This window comes from Saimiri boliviensis, chromosome 14 (assembly GCF_048565385.1).
Source record: "Saimiri boliviensis isolate mSaiBol1 chromosome 14, mSaiBol1.pri, whole genome shotgun sequence".
NCBI lineage: Eukaryota > Metazoa > Chordata > Mammalia > Primates > Cebidae > Saimiri > Saimiri boliviensis.
Genome location: NC_133462.1, coordinates 44,954,490 through 44,976,951, shown reverse-complemented (window position 1 = coordinate 44,976,951; position 22,462 = coordinate 44,954,490). Strand labels below are relative to the sequence as shown.

Genomic DNA, 22,462 nt, shown 5'->3' with positions numbered 1-22,462 from the left:
TATAAAACCCTCAGATCTCGTGAGATCTCACTCACTATCAGGAGAACAGCATCGGGGGACCGCCCCCACGATTCCATCGCCTCCCACCTGGTCCCTCTCCCCACAGGTGGGAATTATGGGGATTCCTGTCGAAATGAGATTTGGATGGGGACATACAGCCAACCGGAATCAGGACCTCCATCCCCTCCTACTCTCTGGGCACACTGGCACCCCGCCACGTCTTTCCTGCCCGGTCCTTGGTGAGATGTGTGCCCAGTGGCCCCAGAATCTGGCTTTTAAAGAGAAGCTAAAAATGGCCAGGCACAGTGGCTCCCACCTGTGTGATGCCAGCGCTTCGGGAGGCCGAGGCATCCAGATCGCTTGAGGTCAGGAGTTTGAGACCGGCCTGTGCAACACAGTGAGACCCCTGTCTTTACAAAAATAAATAAATAGAAATATTAGCTGGGTGTGGTGGCAGGTGCCCGTGGTCCCAGCTACCCGGGAGGCTGAGGCAGGAGAATCCCTTGAGTCTGGAAGGTTGAGGCTGCAGTGAGCTGTGATGGAGCTATTTCCCTCCAGCCTGGGCGAGAGAGCAAGGCCCTGCTTCAAACATAAATAAAAATAAATAAAGCCAGGTGCAGTGGCTTACGTCTGTCATCCCAGCACTTTGGGAGGCCGAGGTGGGAGGATTAACTGAGGTCGGGAGTTCAAGACCAGCCTGACCGACATGGTGAAACCCCGTCTTTACTAAAAATACAGAATTAGCCGGGCATGGTGGCGCATGCCTGTAATCCCAGCTACTTGGCAGGCTGAGGCAGGAGAATTGCTTGAACTCGGCAGGCAGAGGGTGCAGTGAGCCCAGATCGCACCATTGCACTCCAGCCTGCTCAAGAAGAGTGAAACTCCATCTCAAAAAAAAAAACAAAACATAAATAAAAGTAAAGCTCAATATGATTGCAAGACTGCACTCCAGCGTGGACGACAACCAGAGCCCCTATCTCTTAAAAAATAAGGCCAGGCCAGGTGTCTGTCATCACAGCATTTTGGGAGGCCGAGGCAGGTGGATCTTTTGAGCTCAAGGGCTGGAGACTAGCCTGGGCAATGTGGTGAGACCCCGTCTCTACGGAAGGACAAAAAATAAACCGGCATGGTGACACACGCCTGTAGTCCCAGCTATTCGGGAGGCTGAGGCAGGAGAATCGTTTGAACCCAGGAGGCGGAGGTTGCGGTGAGCCGAGATCACGCCGCTGAACTCCAGCCTGGGTCACAGAGCGAGACCCTGTCTCAAATAAATAAATAAATAAAGTTCAAGCTCAGTGGAATAGAACGTTCAGCTTCCCAGCTGTCCTCGCCCCATTTCAGGTGACCAATGCCGAGTATGGCTGGTGGCTCTGGTGTCATGCTGTGCAGATTGAGACCATGCCCATCATCGTTGTCATGGTAAAAAAGTTCTATTGGACAAGGCTGGTTTGGAACATTCTAGAAGATTCTAGAAAGATCCAATACAGGCGCCACCGGCCACCTGTGGGTAATTACTTTTAAATTTAGACTTAAATTCTGTTGGCGGGTGAAGTCCAGCACAAGCTGGTGTGGTTTTCTTTAGGGTTGAGGTAGGTAGACCTCAGCAGAAACAGGGACTCCCATCAAAGTGCTGTGCAGCGGGTGAGACTGAAGAAGCCAAAGGCCACACCCAATTCACCTTCCTACATGGCCTCCTGCTATTTTCCCCTGCTCTCTGCTTACTCTCTGCTCCCCAAGTGTGCCCTGTGATCACCGCCACACGTTTGCCATACTGCCTCCCTCTGGCCCGAGACCCAGCCAGGCCCTGTGTAGCCTTCTGCAGCATCCCCGGGCAGAATTCACCTTTCCCTCCTCTGAGCTTCTGACTCACCCATCCATCCAACCATCCACTCACTCACCCATCGATCCACCCATCCACTCACTCACCCATCCATCCACCCACCCATCCATCCATCCATCCACCCACCCATCTACCCATCCATTCATACATTCACCCATCCATTTACCCACCCTCCCATCCATCCACCCACGCATCCACCTGTCCACCGATTCACCCATCCATCCACCCATCCATTCATTCACCCACCAACCCACCCATCCATCCACGCATCTATTCGCCCTCCCACCCATCCACCCTCTATTCATCCATCCATCCATCAACCCATCCACCCACCCATTCGTCAACCCATCCATCCACCCACCCATCCATTCACTCATCCACCCACCCACCCATTTATTAATCTACAGACCCTCTCATCCGCCATCCATCCTCCCAACCATCCATCCATTCACGTACTCACGCATCCATCCACCCACCCATCTACCCACCCACCTGATCATACGCCCATCCATCCACCCACTCATCCATTCATCCGGCCACCCACTCACCCATCCATCCATTCTCATCCCTAATTCATCCACCCACCCACCCATCCATCCATCCTCCCATCCATCCATCAATTCATCCACCCATCCCCTCATCCCCCACCTCCTTCATCCCCATCCCCCATCCATCCACCCACCCACCCACCCATCCATCAATCCACCCAACCATCCACGCACCCATCCACCCACCCGTCCAATCCCTCCCTCCATCCATCTACTTACCCATCATCCACCCATCACCCCTGCAGAATGTAAGGGTCTGAGGTCAGTGATTGTGAGGGCACTTGCCCTGTGCCAGGCTCTGTGCTCATCAGGTGGTGACAGCCCAGTCAAGCCCCCAATTTCCCATCCTGTGGATGCAGAAACCGAGGTTGAGAAGGGGAAGTGACGCACATGGGGTCAGCCCAGGAAGGTGGGGAGGCAGGTGGACTCAGGCATCGGACTCTAGAGCCCGCCATTATCCTCCTGCCTGGGGGACACGGGGCACGATCTCTGCCCTGGGAACATCTCAAGGGACACACAACATGTGAGTGGTATATCCTCCCCACGTGGGCCTACAGATGGGAGACCCGCAGCCCTGCCCCTCAGCGTCCCCGGTGTGTGATGATTAGACTGGGGTCACCCCACCGTGCCAAGTCCATGAGTCAAAGGAGGTGTCTTTGTGCCCCGGACCCAGGTCAGGCCTGAGCTGTGCCGAGACATGGAGAGGACAGTGCACAGGATCCTTGCTTTACCACTGCTGCCCCAGGCCTTCTAGAAAATTCTTCCAGATCCTTGGTCAGGAACGTGGTCCCTGCAGGTGGTTAGAGTTATTCGAACTCTTACTAGCTCTGAGGATGGAAAGGTTGGCGTGGAAAAGTTGGCCTTCAGGCACAGCTGGATCCTGGGCCTCAGGCAGCAACTTTAAGAATCCAGACTCGGCCAGACGCAGTGGCTCATGTCTGTAACCCCAGCACTGTGGGAGGCCGAGGCGGGGGGATCGCTTGAAGCCAGGAGTTTGAGACTAGCCTGGGCGACATGGAGAATCCCTGTCTCTGCAAAACATACAAAAAATTAACTGGGCATGATGGTATGTGCCTGTGGGCCCAGCTACTAGGGAGGCTGAGGTGGGAGGTTCATTTGAGCCCAGGAGGTCAAGGCTGCAGTGAGTTATGACTGTGCCACTGCACTCCAGACAGGGCAACAGAGCAAGACTCTGTCTCTTAAAAAAAACAAAAAGGCGGGCCGGGCACGGTGGCTCAAGCCTGTAATCCCAGCACTTTGGGAGGCCGAGGTGGGTGGATCACAAGGTCGAGAGATCGAGACCATCCTGGTCAACATGGTGAAACCCCGTCTCTACTAAAGATACAAAAAATTAGCTGGGCATGATGGCACGTGCCTGTAATTCCAGCTACTCAGGAGGCTGAGGCAGGAGAATTGCTTGAACCCAGGAGGCGGAGGTTGCGGTGAGCCGAGATCGCGTCATTGCACTCCAGCCTGGGTAACAAGAGCGAAACTCCGTCTCAAAAAAAAAAAAAAAAAAAAAAAAAAAAAAAAAAAAAAGGCCGGGCGCGGTGGCTCAAGCCTGTAATCCCAGCACTTTGGGAGGCCGAGGCGGATGGATCACGAGGTCGAGAGATCGAGACCATCCTGGTCAACATGGTGAAACCCCGTCTCTACTAAAAATACAAAAGATTAGCTGGGCATGGTGGCACGTGCCTATAATCCCAGCTACTCAGGAGGCTGAGGCAGGAGAATTGCCTGAACCCAGGAGGCGGAGGTTGCGGTGAGCCGAGATCGCGCCATTGCACTCCAGCCTGGGTAACAAGAGCAAAACTCCGTCTCAAAAAAAAAAAAAAAAAAAAAGACAAGAGTAGAATCCATCTCTGGCCATCTCTTGGGCTGGCCCGGAAGGCCGCAGACGCTTCAGACTCACGTCTCAGCTGAGCAAACCTGTGGTGGGAGTGAGCTCATCCCCCAGATGTCCCTGAAAGTCCTGGGACCAGCACGGTGGCATCCCCGTCCGCTGGCTGGGAGGCCTCACTCCTGTATCACTGCATCTCCTGAAGACACTAGAACAGCCCTGGCCACTCTAGACGCGGGCACCCAGCAGCCCCCTCACACCCTGTCATTCCCTTCCCCGGGGAATGCCCCACCCCACCTCCCGGGGAACTGACACCTAGCCCTGTCATCTCCTCTCTTCTCCCATTTTTTTCTTTTTCGAGACGGAGTCTGGCTCTGTGGCCCAGGCTGGAGTGCAGTGGCGCAATCTCAGCTCACTGCAATGGGCTTTCACCATGTTGGTCAGGCTGGTTTCGAACTCCCGACCTCAGTTGATCTGCCTGCCTCGGTCTCCCAAAGTGCTGGGATTACAGCCGCGAGTCACCGTGGCCAGGCTTTTTCTATTTTTGACGGAGTCTCTCTCTGTCACCCAGGCTGGAGTGCAGTGGCACCATCAATCTGGGCTCACTGCAGCCTCAAACTCCTGGGCTCAAGCGATTCTCCCCCATTCAGCCCCCGAGCAGCTGTGACGACACGTGTGTGCCACCACGTCCGGCTTCCTCCCAGTTGGGAGGTGCCTCTCCTCTCTCCAGCCAGCAGCTAGCTGACAAGCTGATCCCACTCGGGGCTCCCCAGAGGTAGTGCTCCCCAGAAGCAGTGCTCCCCAGAGGTAGTGCTCCCCAGAGGAGCACTCCTCAGGGCCTACTCCTTGCAGCACCAGACAAAATCTCCTTCCACCTAATCTGTCAGAACCCCTGGAGCTGCAGGAACCCCCATATCCTTCCAAAAGACTCTTCTCCACCCCCCTTGACATCTGTCCCATCTTTGACCCCTTCACCCCTTGGGGCTGTTCTCACTGTCTTCCTGGCCCAACTGCAGGGAGGGGAGGGGGCGTCCGTGCACCAGCACCTCCCCGTGGCCGTCTGCAGTCTGGCTGAGGCCCAGAGTCAGCCCAGGTCATAGGATATGCGGCCGGCAGGCGAGTCCAGCAGCTCTGTACAGCCGTGGCCAGATCCAGGTTAAGAGTCCCTCCCCTCCCGCAGTTCCCTGGGGCTGCCATGCCCAAGTGCCCGTAAGCTGGGGCCTAAACGTTGCAAAGGAATTCTCCCTGTCCTGGAGCCCGGCGGTCTGAGGTCAAGGCGTGGGAAGGACCACGCTCCCTCCGGAGGCGCCATGGGAAGATCTTTCTCCCCTCCTCCAGCTTCAGGGGTTCCAGGCGTCCTTGGCTTGTGGCCACGTGGCTGCAGCCTCTGCCTCTGTCTTCCCAGGACGTTCCGCCCCACATGTGCGTCTGAGTCTCACATCCTTCCCTCTCCCCGTCTCTTATAAAAACACTCACAATTGGATTTAAGGCCTGATGTAAATCAGGATGATTTCACCTTGAGATCCTTAATTATGTCTACAAAGACCCTTTTTCCAAATCAAATCACATTCTCACATTCTGGGGGACCTCTTATTTTGGTGGGGGGACACCATTCAGCCAGTGACATGCCCCTCAGTCTCCCCGAGCAGGAGTTTGGGCCTAGAAACACCCACGTTTCACAGAGGAGGGAGTTCCAGGCCAGGGACCTGGGCAGGGCTGGGCTTGAACTCAGGCGTCTGTGTCTGGTGGGTCCTCTCCAGCTCAGCCTCCTTACCTCCTCCTGGAAGCCCTCCAGGCTTCTCTTCCACACATGCTTTTTTTTTTTTTTCACTCTGTCGCCCAGGCTGGAGTGCAAAGACGCTATTTCGGCTCACTGCAACCTCCGCCTCCCAGGTTCAAGCAATTCTCTTACCTCAGCCTCCTGAGTAGCTGGGATTATAGGCATGCACCACCACATTCAGCTATTTTTTTCTGTAATTTTAGTAGAGACGGGGGTTTGCCATTTGTCCAGGCTGGTCTCGAACTCCTGACCTGCGACACACCCGCCTCAGCCTCCCAAAGTGATGGGATTATAGGCGTGAGCCATCGCGCCCAGCCTGAAATGTGTTTCTTTCCTAGTGGGTTCTAAGCCCCAGGCCCCTCCCCAAGCCCGCAGCCTGCGTGCCCGGCCTTGCCCCGTCCCCAGAGCGGCCCATCCTGCCACCCAGGGGCTTCCTCGCCGCTCTGGGACGGCGCTGGCTCCGCTCACCGCAAGTCCGGCCTCTGGTCTCGCGCACTTTCCTCCCGGACTCGACCCCAGCCCTGACGAGAGCCATCTGGTGGCCCCACGTGTCAAGGTTTCCAGAGTGGTTGTGGGGATGATCACAGCTCAATCGTCCTTCACAGACCAGGAGCTATGAGTCAAACCTGGGATGGGCATTTCCAGGCCTCAGTGTCCCCATCTGCACAGCTGCCGAACGGTCTGCTGGGATGGGTCCCACACACCCACAGAGCTGGGCAGAGATCCCCGAGGAGGGACAGTCCGAGTCCCCTTTCTCCGTGGAACCCATGGTTGGACACCCACTGGGACGTGGGGGGCCTGAGGTCTGCTCAGGGGGAGCCCGGCTAGACCCGCCCCCACAGACCCGATCCCTTTTTCTGGAACGAGACAGTGCCTGGCTGGGGGAGGGGGAAGAGCCTGGACCACGGAACCGGGGGTGGGCGGTGGGGGGCTGGATCCCAGTGTCCCTGCCCCGGGGCTGCCCCCCTGGCGCCCACCCCCCACACCACGCTGAGGCCGTGAGCTCACATGTAGAAAAGAGGCTTTATTAAGAAGGCTTTGAAGTCAAAAAATAAAACTCTTGATACAATTTTTTTAACCCTTAAATCAGCTCAGCAAATATATAATCAGTAATTTAGCTGTGTAAGATTAAAGGTCCATTACTTTATTTAAAATAAAATATATTTTAGTTCTTAAAATTTATTCCATAAAGTACATATTTCCCTATAAATTCCCTACATATACACAAGAGGTAAAAAGTAAAAAAAAAAAAAAAAAAAAAAAAAAAAAAAAAAATTAAAAATTTAAAAAATGACAACAGAAACGGCAGTAGAAAGGGGATTAATAATTAACAGAAAGTTAGAAATTTCTGATTGGAACGCCCCTCGCCCCCCACCCCCCTGCGCCCCTCCGGCTGCGCATGGTTCATGTACAAAAGCATAAATGGTTAGCCCCAAAACGGGAGTAAAAACGTCACCCTCCTCCTCTGGAAACCTCTGTGCAGGCTGAGACCAGCCGCCGAGAAAACAGTCAAATCAGAAAACGGTTTCGGACAGAAGGAAAACACCGAGCACTGTAAAAAAACTGTGTGTGTGTGTTTTTTTTTTAAAGACCACCCTGGAGGGGAGGGGTGCCTAAAAAATAAAAAAAAAAAAGGAAAAAAAAGTGCAAGCGGACCTTTTCTCTCTGGTTTATTGTAACCTGACCACTGAATACTGTCACGGAAAGGCGGGGGCGCCGCCGGGCTGCGGGGTCTCGGTCTCCACGCCTGGGACGGGAGTTAAAGCGCATCTGTGAACACGGCCCCGCCCCCGCCGCCCCCGCCCCTCCCCGCCGGCCCCGCAGGTGGCCACGTGCAGGCGCGCGCTCTAGGAAAAGATATGAATGGCCTGCGTGGCCGGCGTGCGGCAGGCGGGACACTCGGGCTCGCTCTTGCCGCAGATGCGGACGGCGCAGTCCATGCAGAAGAGGTTGTGGCCGCAGGGCACCAGCGCGGCCATCACCTCGCCCTCCGCGCACACCACGCACTCCCGTGCCAGGGCCGGCGCCGGCGCGGAGGACGCCGACTGGGGCTTGCGGCTGTTCTCGGAAGCGGTACCGGAGTCCAGCGGGGCGCAGGAGGTGGCGGCGGGGCTGCCGGGCAGCGAGGTGGCCGTGGAGAAGGCGGCGCCGCCAGGGAAGGTCAGGGGCCCCTGTGGGGGCCGCCAGGATAGCGCGCCCACCGGGTCCGGGGCGCTGCGGCGGGACAGCGGGAGCTCCAGGCGGAGGCCGCCGCCGGGCTCAGGCAGCGTGGGCGAGTGGCGGGGAGTCCCCGCCCCACTGCTGCGCCGGGCGCTGGCGGCGGGCGGTCCCGGGGCCCCGTTGACGGTGGAGCAGCCGCTGAAGGCGGGCAGGGGGGCCGCGCGCTCGAAGGGCGCCCAGATGGTGGCCGCGGCGGGCACGGTCAGGTCCAGCGCCAGGAAGTCGAAGCCGAAGTCGCAGTCCTCAGGGGCGGCGGTCCCCACCGCGGCGCCCGCATCCTCTGCGCCGAAGGCGAAGCCCGGGTTGCCAGAGCCGCTGTAGGGGCTGGCGGGACCCGGGTCCGGGACAGGGGGACCCCCGCGGCTGCCCGTGTAGAAGGCCTCGGGGGCACTGGGGGCGCCCAGGGCCGTGTCCCCGCGGAGGCCAGCCGTGGCCGTGGGGGGCCGTCGTCCGGGGTTGGGTGTCTTGGCCCAGAGGCTGGCGGCCGCCCCGAGCAGGTCCAGGCAGACGTCGGTGCCGTTGGCGTGGAAGTCGCTGTCGGGGCCCGCATCGGTGAAGGCGCCGGTGCGCAGCGTGATGTGAGCCTCGATCTCCTCGCGCGCGCGGTCCACGTTCTCAGGCATCCCGGTGACCGCGAACACCGGCTCCTTGTCGCGGCCGGGCGTCACGATGTAGGTGTGCGTCCGCTGCTGGATGCGCTTGATGGTGGCGCCCTTGGGCCCCACCACCAGCCCCACCACCCGGTAGGGCACGCGCACCTGGATGGTAGTCTGTCCCGGGAGGTTGGGCGGGCCCTGGGCAGTGCCGGGCAGACCCCCAGCCTTGCTGCGCGTGGCACGGATGATGGAGAAGTGTTCCGCCGCCGACAGGATCTCACGCTTGGCCATCTCCACGTCCTCCTTTCGGCCTGTCACGATGAAGACTGGCTCCTCACCCCGCACCGGGGTCTTGATGTAGGTGTTTGTCTTGGCCCGCAGGGCCTTGATCTTGCAACCTGCGGGGGAGGGGAGAGAGAGACAGGGTGACCCCAGCCCCCTGTGCAGCTGTGCCCCTCTGGGGATGCGGGGCCAGTGAGGGAGCCCCTACCTCCCAGCCTGTGCCCAACACCACGTCATCCTCAGACACCAGGTCCCTTCCTTCCCGAGCCTCAGTTTCCTCTCTGGGCTTCTGGGGTTTGGCATAAAAGCAGGCGGCAAGCGGACGGTTTTAGGCTGAAAGGTGTGCCCGGTCAGTTATGTACACCTGGAACTGCAGGGTGTCATGGATGGGGTGTGAATGTTCAAGTTCATAAGCTGGACCCTAATACCCAGTGTTGATGTATTAATAGGTGGCTCAGCTGGGCACGGTCCCAGCACTTTGAAGAGGAAGAGGCAGATCACCTGAGGTCAAAAGTTTGAGACAAGCCTGGCCAACGTGATGAAACCCCATCTCTACTAAAAATATTAAAAATTAGCCCAGCATGGGTAATCAGCGGGCACCAGTAGTCCCAGGTACTTGGGAGGCTGAGACAGGAGAATCTCTTGAACCCAGAAGACAAAAGTTGCAACGAACAGAGATCCCACCAAAGCAAGATTCCATCTCAAAAAAAAAAAAAAAAAAAGCGGGCGGGGGGGGGACTCTGCGGAGTGGTCAGGCCACCACCCTCATAATGAGATTCGTGCTCTTACCGCAGAGGCTCTAGCTAGCTTCCCTGCCCCTTCTGCCAGGCCAGGACACACAATCTCCGTGCCAGACACAGAATCTGGGGCGCCTGATCTTGGACTTCCCAGCCTCCAGAACCATGAGCGGCAAATGTCTGTGGTCTGTAAATTATGGCAGCAGGGACAGACTAAGTGACCCCATTTGTAAACAGGGTCTCTGCAGTGTAAGTAGCTGAGATGAGGTCACACTGGATTAGGGTGGGCTACAAATCCTTGTCAGAAGAGCCACAGGCCCATGTGGGGGCTCACGCCCGTAATCCCAGCACTTTGGGACTTCAGGAGGCCGAGGCGGGCAGATCACCTGAGGTCAGGAGTTTGAGATCAGCCTGGCCAACATGGTGAAACCCTGTCTCTAGCAAAAATACAAAAATTAGCCAGGCTTGGTGGTGGGTGCCTGTAGTCCCAGCTAGTCAGGAGGCAGAGGCAGGAGAATCATTTGAACCCGGGAGGTGGGGTTGCAGTGAGCTAAGACTGCACCACTGCACTCCTGCCTGGGCGACAGAGCAAGACTTCGTCTCAAAAAAAAAAAAAAAAAAAAAAAAAAAAAAAAAAAGCCTCAATTAGCCGGGCATAGTGGCACACACCTGTAATCACAGCCACTGGGGAGGCCGAGGCAGGGCAATGGCTTGAGCCTAAGAGGCAGAGGTTGCAGTGAGCCAACATCACGCCACTGCACTTCAGCCTGGGCAACACAGCGGGACCCTGTCTCTACTAAAAACAGCAACAAAAAATTAGCCAGTGTGGTGGTGCACACCTGTCGTCTTTACTTGGGAGGCTGAAGTGGGAGGATCATCGGAGCCTGGGGGTGGAGGCCGCAGTGAGCTACGATCTCACCACTGCGCTCCAGGCTGAGTGAGAGGGCAAGACCTTATCTCAGAAAAAAGAGAAGGGGACACAGACACACACAGAGGAGCTGGCCTTGTGGGGACAGACAGAAACAGACTGCAGTGGTATCTCTTCAAGTCAAGGGGCGCCAAGGACTGGCCACAGCCCCCAGAAACTGAAGGCACCCCACCGCCCACCATGAGGCCCTCCCTGCCCACACCTTGACTTAGAAGTTTCATCTTTCAGAAATGAGAGGAGAGTTTCCACTGTTTCAGGCCCCCGGTGTGTCAGCCCAGGGGACAAACACAGACCCACCTCCCGGTCTAGCAGCAGGGGAAGCCGGGACTCAGATGGCATAAAGTGCCCACAGTTTCCTTCCAGCCAAAAGACCCTCCCGAGACTACAAAGACCCCGGCCCGAGAGGAGGTCTCAGCTGGACTGCCGGCACTGCACCCAGACTCCAGACACCTCGGCAGGCCGCGGGTGGGTCCCTGAGGGGTCTGCTGTGGCTTCCTCCTTGGTGGGGGGCCTGATAGTCAGTGTGGGGGGCAGGGCTCTCCACCCATTCTCTAGGCAGCCACTGACCAGGTGTGGCCTTCCTGGGGTCCTAGACATCCCTACCCTCTCCTCTGGGGCCTCAAAGAGTTTTTTTCTTTTTCTTTTTTTGAGATAGTCTCACTCACTCTGTCACCAGGCTAGAGTGCAGTGGTGTGATCACAGGTCACTGCAGCCTTGAACTCCTGGGCTCAAGTGATCCTCCTGAGGTGGGCACCACCATGCCCAGCTTATTTATTAATTCTATCTTGAGACGGAGTTTCACTGCTGCCCAGGCTGGAGTGCAACGGTGCAACCTCGGCTCACTGCAACCTCTGCCTCCCCGTTCAAAAAATTCTCCTGCCTCAGCCTCCTGAGTAGCTGGGATTACAGGCGTCCACCACCACACCCAGCTAATATTTTGTATTTTTAGTAGAGACGGGGTTTCGCCACATTGGCCAGTCTCATCTCAAATTCCTGACCTCAGGTGATGCACCCGCCTTGGCCTCCCAGAGTGCCGGGATTCCAGGCGTGAGCCCCTGCGCCCGCCTATTTTTATTTTTTTGTAGAGATGGGTTCTATGTTGCCCAGGATGGTTTCAAACTCCTGGGCTCAAGCAATACTCCTGCCTTGGCCTCCCAAAGCGCTGGGATTCCAGGCGTGAGCCACCAAGAGATGCCACCCCCTATGCCCCCAGGGTCTGGGGAAACAGAGGGCCTTGGATATTGTTTGAAAACAGTCAGCAAGTGGGTCTTCGAGGAGAACAGTGTGGCTACATGTCCCAGAGTGAACGAGAAAAGGAGCAGCACCAGCACTCCTGACAAGGAAGGGTCAGAAAGTGCCTGCGCCAGGAGGGTGGAAGGTGCGGGGTCTGCAGGCTGGTGGTTCCAGGGGCTCAGTGGGGAGGACCCTGGGAGGAAGCAGCGGGGGCACACCCGCTCAGAGGGGGCCAGCAGTTCTCCCACCCCAGCTGCACCACCTCCACACCTGCCCTTCCCATCCAAAGCATTCTGTTCGCCTCCATCACACCCAGTCCCCTCCATTTCTCTATGCAGTCCAGTGTCACCCTCCTCCAGGAAGCCAACCCTGACTGCACTGGGTTGGGCCTGCACTTCTGAGTCTCTCCTCACATGCCTTTTTTTGGGGGTGGATGGAGTCTCCTCTGTCACCCAGGCTGGAGTGCAGTGGCACGATCTTGGCTCACTGCAACCTTCACCGCCCGGGTTCAAGCGATTCCCCTGCCTCAGCCTCCCAAGTAGTTGGGATTACAGGTGTGTGCCACCAAGCTTGGTTAATTTTTGTATTTTTGGTAGACACAGGATTTCGCCATGTTGGCCAGGGTGGTCTCGAACTCCTGACCTCAGGTGATCTGCCCGCCTCCGCCTCCCAGTGTTGGGATTACAGGTATGAGCCACCGCGCTCGGCCACATGCCTAACTTTCTGAGCTGCCTCCCTGAGGCCGGGGGTCCAGGCTGGGAAGCCCCTGGGCCCTAGGAGGACCCTGCTATGCCTGTTTCTTCACTGTGAAAGGGAAAAGGTCACTGGCCTGGCTTCACTGGCTGGGGGCGAGCCTCAGTCGGTCATGGCCATGCAGGTGGCCCCGGCAGCCACCCTGGCAGGTCTCACTACAGCCCAGTGTTTGCTTTAGGCAGATCCTCATTGAGGAGGGGAAACTGAGGCACAGAGCGAGGGGACCCAGCAAGGCTGGGGCAGGAGGTGCCACCCACAGATGGGGGCTCTGCTGGCCCTGCCCACAGGCAGGAAGTGAGCCTCTTCCTATTACACAGACCCGGCAGAGAGCAGAGCCCGCCAGTGAGGGCATGGTGCAGCACAGGGTGCTCCCTTGCTGATCTGTGACCCGGGTCCCCAGAGGAGGTCACACATGGGAGAGGCTGCCCCTGAGCTCACAGGCTGTGGTCACAATAAGTCTGGTCTGGATGAGATGACAAATTTGGGAGATGGGGCTGGCGGGAAGGAGGCTGGAAAGGGACCATGGGGAAGGGGGCATGTGACTGTGTGGGCAGAAACCAGGATGGTGCTGGGAGCCATGGGTGTGTCGGGGCAGGGGGTGGGGCAGCCTCCAGCTCCCCTTGCCCAGCCCTGTCCTATCCCCAGTGGTGGCTCAGGGTGGAGCCTCACAGCTACAAGGCCTCTAGGGTCCCAGAGACAGAACTGGAGCCCAGTTCACAGATGCTGCCTCTGCTTCAACACGTGCTGGCCCCCAGGCCCCACCCACATCAAGACCCAAAGAGGCCAAGGAATCAGGGCTCCAGGAGTGACCTCCGCCCCACCCTCGCCCCCGTGGAAATGACACAGCGAGGCCAGAGTGACAGGAAGCCCAAGGTGGGGGGCCTGGGGGACACCAAAGGTTGGCAGGCACGGAAATGCAGATTCCTGCACCATGCCCCCCAGGAATCCATCTCTGAGGGCTTGGGATGCCTGGGAATTGGGGTGACAGCCCCAGAGGCTGGCCCTGACCTGTCCCATACCCCCAACCCAGAGCAGCCAAGTCTTCCCATGCCCAGGCAGGGCCTCGGGGCCCCACGCAGAGCACACACCAGGGTGTGTCACTGATCTGACCTGGCCGGGGTCCCAGCTGCAGATGACCGTGCACTACGGGCTCACCCATGAAACCGCAAGTCCTGGCATGGGAGCAGAGGCCACCACCCCAGGCTGGACGGGTTTGCCACGGCACGAAGGGGGATGTGAATCCCAGGGAGTCGCTGAGGGAACAGCAAGAGAATAATTCTGGAAGCAGGACGGGGCGAGGACAAAGCTCCACAGCCAATACTCCGTTCAGCATGCGGCCGCCCCTACACAGGCATCGGGCCGCGCGGGCTGCCATGGGAGTGGAGCGGTCCCGGGGAAGGAAGGAAGCTGGCTCTGCTGTCAAACAGGGACAGCAAAACCCCACTTCCAGGCCGGGCACAGTGGCTCCCACGTGTACTTCCAGCACTTTGGGAGGCCAAGGCAGGAGGATCACTTGAGCCAAGGAGTTCAAGACCAGCCAGGCCTACGTAGCAAGACCCTGTCTCTATGAAGGTATCTCCCTCTGTAGCCCAGGCTGGAGTGCAGTGACGCTCTCACAGCTCACTGCAGCCTTGACCTCCCGGCTCAAGCGATCCTCCCACCTCAGTGTCCTATAGCTGGGACTACAGTTACGCACCACCATACCCGGCTTATTGTTTAAAGTGTTTCTGCTGAGACAGGGTCATATGATGCCCAGGCTGGTACTGAACTCTTGAGCTCAGGTGATCCTCCCATCTCAGCCTCCCAAAGTGCTAGAATTCCAGGTATGAGCCGCCACCTCCAGCCTCTACAAAACTTTTTTTAAAATTAGCTGGGCAGCCAAGCGCGGTGGCTCACGCCTGTAATCCAAGCACTTTGGAAGCCAAGGCGGGCGGATCACCTGAGGATGGGAGTTCAGGACCAGCCTGACCAACATGGTGAAACCCCGTCTTTACAAAATAAATAAATAAATACATAAATAAAATATGTATATAAGTAAATAATTCTTTTAAAAAATTAGCCAGGCATGGTCACACAACTGTGGTCCCTGCTAGTCGGGAGGTGGAGGTGGGAGGATGAGCTGAGCCACGGAGGTAGAGGCTGCAGTGAGCTGACCGCATACCACACTCCAGACAGAGCAGCAACAGAACCCGATCTGGACTCAAACACAAAACAAAACAGAACAAAACAAATCCCAGGCACGGTGGCTCACGCCTATGATCCCAGCATTTTGGGAGGCCGAGGCAGGCAGATCACTGAGGTCAGGAGTTTGAGACCAGATTGGCCAACATGGAGAAAACCTCTCTCTACTAAAAATACAAAAATGACCCGGGCGTGGTGGCGCGAGCCTGCAGTCCCAGCTACTTGGGAGGCTGAGGTGGGAAAATCGCTTGAACCCAGGAGGCAGAGGCTGCAGTGAGCCGAGCCTGAGCCACTGCCCTCCAGCCTGGGTGACAAGAGCAAGACCATGTCTCAAAAAGAAATGAACAAACCTCTCAGGGAACGAAGGGAACATCTACTCTTGCTAAGGTAAGGACTGTCTGGTCTGCGTGTGGAGGTGACCAGCCGACCCGATCTTTCTAGCCCGCTGCAGTGTAGGCACAGGAAAAGCCGGGCATGGTCCCACCAGCACCGGCACAGTCCCTGGCCGCCAGAGAAACGCCCGAGGCCTGCAGGGATGGAAGAAGGGGAGGAGCCTCTGGGGCCTGGGCCAGGAGAGGAGACAGTGATCGGGGGTGTCCCCCAGCTGCGGGGGACAGTCTAAAGCCACAATCCTTGGCCTGTGCCAACAGCAGGGAGAGGGAGCCCTGCGCAGCTTCCAGTCCAAGCCCTGCCTTCCATATCATTCATTCATTTGTTCATTACTGAACACCTACTGTGTGCAGGCCCCTGCAAACTACTGAAGATTCAACCATGACCAGTCACCTGCCTGGTTCCGGTCCCTGGGAACGTGTAGGGGGAACATCCACAGAGCACAGACCCACCCAGAGTCCCGGCAAGTGGGGAGTGGGGGGACGTCCACAGAGCACATACCCACTCAGGGTCCCGGCAAGTGGGGGGGGACGTCCACAGAGCACAGACCCACTCAGGGTCCCGGCAAGTGGGGGGGGACGTCCACAGAGCACAGACCCACCCAGGGTCCTGGCAAGTGGCGGGGGATGTCCACGAAGCACAGACCCACCCAGGGTCCCGGCAAGTTGGGGGGGACGTCCACAGAGCACAGACCCACCCAGGGTCCCGGCAAGTGTGGGGGGGGGGCGTCCACAGAGCACAGACCCACCCAGGGTCCCAGCAAGTGGGGAGGGGGGGGCGTCCACAGAGCACAGACCCACCCAGGGTCCCGGCAAGTGGGGGGACATCCATGGAACACAGACCCACCCAGGGTCCCGGCAAGTGGGGCGAGAAAGGAGGGTACATGTTGGGGTCTCAGCAGGAGCAGGGCCCGAGGTCCCCTAGAGGGCCTTTGCTGGCCGGCTGGAGGGAGACGCCTGTCCTCCGTCCTTGGGATCTCCACGCTGCCTGTCTCCAAAGCCGGGCTGCCCCGCCCCACCCCCAGCCCTTGAGCTTTGGAATCTGAAATGTTCTCCACTGACCCACCAGAGAAACGAGGGTTGGAATCCCAGCCTATGAGTTTGTTTGGTTGTGGAGACAGGGTCCTGCTCTGTGGCCCACGCTGGATGCAGTGATGTCATCATAGCTCACTGCGGCCTCAACCTCCCAGGCTCAAGTAATCCTCCTGCCTCAGCCTCCTCAGTAGCTGGGGCCACAGGAGCCTGCCACCAAGCCTGGTAAGTGTCATATATTTTTTTTATAGAGACGGGGTTTTGCCATGTTGGCCAGGCTGGTTTCAATGGCTGGGCTCAAGGAGACAGATGTCCAAGCTCCTGCCTCAGCCCCTCAGGTCTGACCTACCCGTCACCTCCCACAGCCTCTGCCCCCCCATCTGTGGCCTGGGAGCTGCAGGACCTCCCCGAAGGCACATGACGGGCCTCAGTGAGATGGGGCAGGTCCAGTCTGGTGCGGGCTCAGCACACAGCAGGCATCAACACAGATCCACCAAATGAGTGAACTGGAGCCTCCAGCAGGTGGATGGGTGTGAATGACCACGGTCTGCCCAGAAAGCACTTGGACCCACTCAAGGATCCAGAGAACTGAGGCTCAGAGAGCAGCACATGGCTACCGGGGACAGGGCTGGTGCCAGGCCTGTGACTCCGGTCTAGGTGGGGAGGCCGGGCAGATGCACCTTCCTGCCCTCCAGGGAAGGAGCAGCCTGTGAGCTTGGGTTTGACAGAGAATAATGAGAAGTTCAGAGACTCCCAGGGTGGAGAAGAAGGGCAATGAAGGGGCAGGCTTGGGACACAAAGGGCACTGAAAGGTATGCTTGAGAACGGGGTAGCTGAGAGAAGCTGGGAGTCACAGACGGTTCTAGAGTATGGGAGATGCAAGGACCACTGAAGCTGCCACCCTGCCCCGGCATTCACGGTCACATCCCTGGCACCCTGCACTCCACTTACGGGGTGGCTGCTGTGTGGGACCCAGAGCTGGGATTAAAACCAGCAACTTAAGTCCAGGCGCGGTGGCTCAAGCCTGTAATCCTAGCACTGTGGGAGGCCGAGGCGGGTGGATCACAAGGTCAAGAGATCGAGACCATCCTGGTCAACAAGGTGAAACCCCGTCTCTATTAAAAATACAAAAAATTAGCTGGGCATGGTGGCGCGTGCCTGTAATCCCAGCTACTCAGGAGGCTGAGGCAGGAGAATTGCCTGAGCCCAGGAGGCGGAGGTTGTGGTGAGCCGGGATCGCGCCATTGCACTCCAGCCTGGGTAATAAGAGCGAAACTCTGTCTCAAAAAAAAAAAAAAAAACAGCAACTTGGGTCCAAGCATGGTGGCCCACACCTGTAACCCCAGCACACAGGGAGGCTGAAGTGGAAGAATCGTTTGAGGCCGGGAGTTCAAGACCAGCCTGGGCAACAGAGTGAGATGTGTCTCTACAAGAAGTTTTAAAAATAAAAACGAATACAGAAATAAAACCAGCGTCTTGCCCCAGAATCCTCAACCCCAACAGAGGTGATGAACGCACACCAGAGAGGAGGTGTCACCTGGGCACGGCCAGCAGTCAGGGCCCATCTAAACCCACCCCCACATTGTTCAGTGCCCGCTGTGCTGACCACCACCAGCAAGAGCCCAGCAAGCAGGTGTGGAACTCTCATGCGGAGGTGGGGGCTCATCTCCCAGGGACCTGCCCCTAGAGAATTCCCACCCTGAGGCCACAGGTCCCACACGCCCTCAGCCTGAGTCCGGCCTCTCTCTGAGGTGCCAGGACAGGTGCGTTCACACAACACAGCCACACCCTCCACCACCTGGCGGCTCAGCCTGCTGCCTAGGGCACTCGGGCCCCAGGCCTGGGCTTGGACATCTGTCTCCACAGGCCCCTGGGCACTCCGTCCTGTTCCAGGGCTTGGAGCGGTTACGGGACATGGAGGCCGGGTGGAGGGCCTCAATGGGGAGGCAGAATCACAGTGGTAGGGAAGCCCTCCAGCCTGAGGTCCCACTGAGGGCAGCGGCAAGGCTGAGAGCGTCCCTCCCCATCCACCACTCCAGAGTGTGCTTCCCGGGTCTAGGACCATGCCCCGCCCTGTGTGCATCCCCACCTGAGCCGGACCCCCCGAGACGGACAAATGACCGACCAAAAGACAGGAGGCCGTGCTGCCCCACCCACCTGGGACAAGGGAAGGTGTGGAGAGGAGGGCACCCTGGTGGTCCTCGCCTGCATCCAGGGCTATAGGTGACCTTGCAATCCCAGCCCCCACACCTTTCTCTAGCCCGGGTTCCTGAGGGCCATGGTCGGGGGGAGGCGGGGACCACCAGCCCAAGTGTCCTGTGGCCCCACCTCCGGCCACGCCAAGGCCCCACCCCAAGTTCTAGAACCTGGCTGATTGCTGGCGGTCAGCAGGGATCCAGAAGCAGGGAGGGGTGGCGGCAAGGCAGGAGAAAGTTGAGGGGGGCAGGTGGGCGGCCAAAGGGGTGGTGGGTGTGTGCTGGGCCAGGCACTGCCCACCACCCACCCGCCTGCCCGCCCCGCAGCTCGGGGGCCAATGAGCAGCGGCCGGCCTGATGTCACCCTGCAAATCTCAGCCTAGCTCTCTAACAAAGAGAACAATGGGGCGGCCAGAGGGAAGCTCCGACGATGCCACCGCCGGACCCCACGCCCGGGGCCTGCCGCCCACCCGCCTGCCCAGGAGGGCCGCGGGGCTGCACCCCAGAAGTGGCTTTGACAGCTGGTCCTTCCACAGGCCCGCCCCCAGATCCCCGACTCGGGGATGGAGAGTGGGCAGGGACCCTCTCCCGCCCGGCCCGTCCCCACCCCGGTCAGGGCCCCAGGCTGGGGGCTGAGACCCGCGCGCTGTGTACCGTCAGCCTTCCCTCCCGGCCCCGCCGGCGGCCCCCCTTGGCCACCCCTAGACCTGCGAGTGCCCCGCCCCGCCCCGCGCCTGTGCTGGGTGTGGGGCGCCCACCGGCCCCTCTCTGGGGTGCCCCTGAGGGCGGCCGAAGGCCTGGGGTGCGGCGCGGCTCCCGGGAGCCTTTCCGGGCCGGAGGCGGCCCAAACAAAGGCGGCGGCGGGACTGGAGCGGGCAGGGGAGGAGCGCGGGCTGCGCCCAACTTTCTCCCGCGGCCGCTGCAGGACAAAGGCGCACAGCCAGCCGCCGAGGCCGGAGCCCACGCGGGGTGTGTCCGGTGCGGGGCGTCCGGCGCGGGCTGCGCTGGGCTCGGGCGACCCCCTCCCCGGCCGGGGACATCCCCCCGGACACGGCCCCGGGCCCGGGCCACTCACCCTGGCGACCCACGATCTCGGCGACGTGCTCGGAGCTGGGCACCGGGACGCACTCCGTCATGTTGACGCTCTTCTTGCGGCTGCCGATCACGCTCATCTGCTCGGCCAGCAGCGTCGGGGGGCCCAGGGCCGCGGGGTGGGGCGCGAAGCCCGCGAACACGTCGGGGGCCGACGGCCGGGGCGGCGGCGGCGGCGGCGGCGGCGGCGGGGGGGGACTCGAGCCCGGGTCCAGCAGCTGCAGCGGCGCGGGGGCCACCGACACGGCCGCAGCGGGGGCCGGGGGCGCGGGCGCGCCGGCCTCGGGCCCGTCGGGGGGCGCGGGCTCCGGGGCTGTCCCGCCGTCCGCGCCCCCCATGGCGGCCGCGCCGTCCCCGGCCGCCCCCTCTTCGTCCGTGTCGCCCGCGCCCCCCAGCCCGAGCGCCGACAGCTGGTCCAGGGACAGGCGCAGAGCGGCGGCCGCGTCGTCGGGCTCGGGCGGCGGCCGGGGCGCGGGCGCGGCCTCCTGGGCGCCCTCGGGCGGGGGCGCGGGCGCGGGGCCGGGGCCGGGGTCCTCCCCCGCCGCCCCCGCGCCCCCGCCGCCCGCGCCGCCGCCCCCGCCCCCGCCGCCGTCGGGCGAGCCGGGCATGGCGGGCGCTAGCGCTGGGGCCCGCGCTCCTGCCGCCCGCGCCGCCGCCGCCGCCCGCGCCGCCCTCCGCCTCTGAGAGCTGGGCCGCCGGCCGCCTGCATCCAGCGGCGGGGGCGGGCGCGGGAGGCCGGGCGGGCCGGGCGGCGGCGGCGCGGGGCTGCTCGGGGCCTGGCCGGGGCCGGGCCGGGCGGCGGCGACTCTGACTGAGGCTCGGCGGCGGCGGCGGCGGCGGTGGCGGCTCCTCGGCGGCCGAGGCGGCGGCGGCGGCGGCGGCGCGGGACGCTCCTTCCCTCCCGCCGCCTCCCGCGGCCCCGCCCCGACCCCGCCCCCGCGACGTCACGCCGCGGCCCAACAATGGGCGGCCCGCAGGGCGCAGGCGCGTGGGGCGGGGCCAGGGGCGGGCACGAGGGCCAGGCCCCGCCCCCTCTGGCGCTCGGGCGGGAACCCGGGCGCATCCGCACGTGCGGGCGCGGCGGCAGGTGTGTGCTTCCCGCCCCGAGCCTGAGAGTCCCTGCCTCGCGCACCCCCGGGCCCGAGGTTCTGCTCCCCAGTTCCCCTTCGCGATCGAGGTCACCCCGAAGCCAGGTGCGCTGCCCCACGCCCGCTTCCGTATGCCGGCGAACTCCACCTCCCTGCACCAAGGCGTGGGGTCCGTCTCGCCAAGTCCCCCTCGCGATCCCACTGGACTTCGAAGTCAGGCTCGCGCCCCACCCACCACCTTTGTGCGAGGGACCACCCCCCCCTCCGCCCCACGGTGCACGCCTCAGGCCTGGGGTTCCAGTACCCAAGTACCCCTTGCTATTAGGATGGGCTTTAGGATCAGGCCCCTGCCCCGGCTTCAGCCTCTGTGCCAGGACAACTCCGAAACCGTGCACACCTCAGGGCGTGGGGTCCCTCTCCCCTAGTCTTCCCTAGCTCCCCTCTGTCCGGTTCCTGGCTTTGGGGTCAGGCCACCTCCTCCGCCCTGCCCAAGGCCACATCCAGTCTCTGTATCCCCAGCCAGAGACCTCTGTACCTCAGTGGTGGTTCCCTGGCATGGGCAGTTTCACACCAGCCGGAACCCTCCATGTGCACCCCCACCCTCTCCTGGGGTGCCTGGCCCCGAAACCCGGCGCTGTCCACTTCTAAAGCCTCCCTTTCCCAGCGGCTCTTCCTCCAGCCGCCCTTCAGTGCCTTCCTTGCTCCTGTGGAATTTTTCTGTGATCAATCATCTACCTGCCCCAGTCTTCCAGACCTGTCCGTGGCTGGCTGTGCAAACTAGTCCCAAGGCGGGACTGTCTGGGCCCGAGGAGGACCGCCTGCCCCTTTGCCTAGCACGGCTTCTTCTCTGTCCCCTCCCCCAGCCTCACCCACCCTGGGTCCACCTCAGCTGTTCATCTAGTCCCCCAGCCACAGCCACCCACTATTGGGCCCTTCACTTCTGGTGGCTTCTCTGCCCACATCTTCCAGGCAGGCACATCAGGATCCCCCTGCCTGGAGCAAAATCTCTCCGGACCCCAGTCTGCGCCCAGCCCCACCTCCCCTCCTGGGGTCCTGGACTTCTCTTTTGTGCACCCATGCTGGGAATTTTTTCCATTTTTCTTTTTCATTATTTTCTCTTTCTGCCTCCCTCCCTCCTTCCCTCCCTTTCTTCTCTTTCCCTTTCCTTCCCTTCCCCTCCCTCCTCTTCCCCTCCCCTTTTCTTTTTCATTCTTTTTCTTTTTTTGAGACAAGAGTTTAGCTCTTGTCACCCAGGCTGGAATGCAATGGCGTGATCTCAGCTCACCGCAACCTCTGGCTCCTGGGTCGTAGCAATTCTTCTGCCTCAGCCTCCTGAGTAGCTGGGACTACAAGCATGCACCACCACGCTCGGCTAATTTTGTATTTTTAAAAGAGACAGGAGTTCTCCATGTTGGTCAGGCCAGTCTTGAACTCCCAATGTCAGGTAATCTGCCCTCCTTGGCCTCCCAAAGTGCTGGCATGGGCTGCCCCGCCCGACTGTCTTTTCTTCTTTCCTTTCTTCTTCTCTCTCTCTTTCTCTATCTCTTTTTAATTAATTTTTTTTTTTGAGACAGAGTCTTGCTGTATTGCCCAGGCTGGAGTGAGGTGGTGCAATCTCAGCTTACTGCAACCACCACCTCCTGGGTTCAAGCGATTCTCCTGCCTCAACCTCCCTAGTAGCTGGGATCAGAGATGTGTGCCACCACACCTGGCTAATTTTTTTTCTTT

General features: G+C 60.1%; 1 protein-coding gene across 1 annotated transcript; it reads right to left on the bottom strand.

Moving 5' to 3' along the window:
• Window positions 1–7,017: 7,017 nt before the first annotated feature.
• On the bottom strand, window positions 7,018–20,051 carry MEX3D (mex-3 RNA binding family member D). The gene is made up of 2 exons (XM_010332474.3): window positions 19,630–20,051; window positions 7,018–9,222 (listed from the first exon to the last, which is right to left on the bottom strand). The coding sequence occupies exons 1-2, from the start codon at window positions 19,982–19,984 to the stop codon at window positions 7,856–7,858; spliced, it is 1,722 nt and encodes a 573-aa protein (XP_010330776.2). The 5' UTR covers window positions 19,985–20,051; the 3' UTR covers window positions 7,018–7,855.
• Between the last annotated feature and the right edge of the window lie 2,411 nt (window positions 20,052–22,462).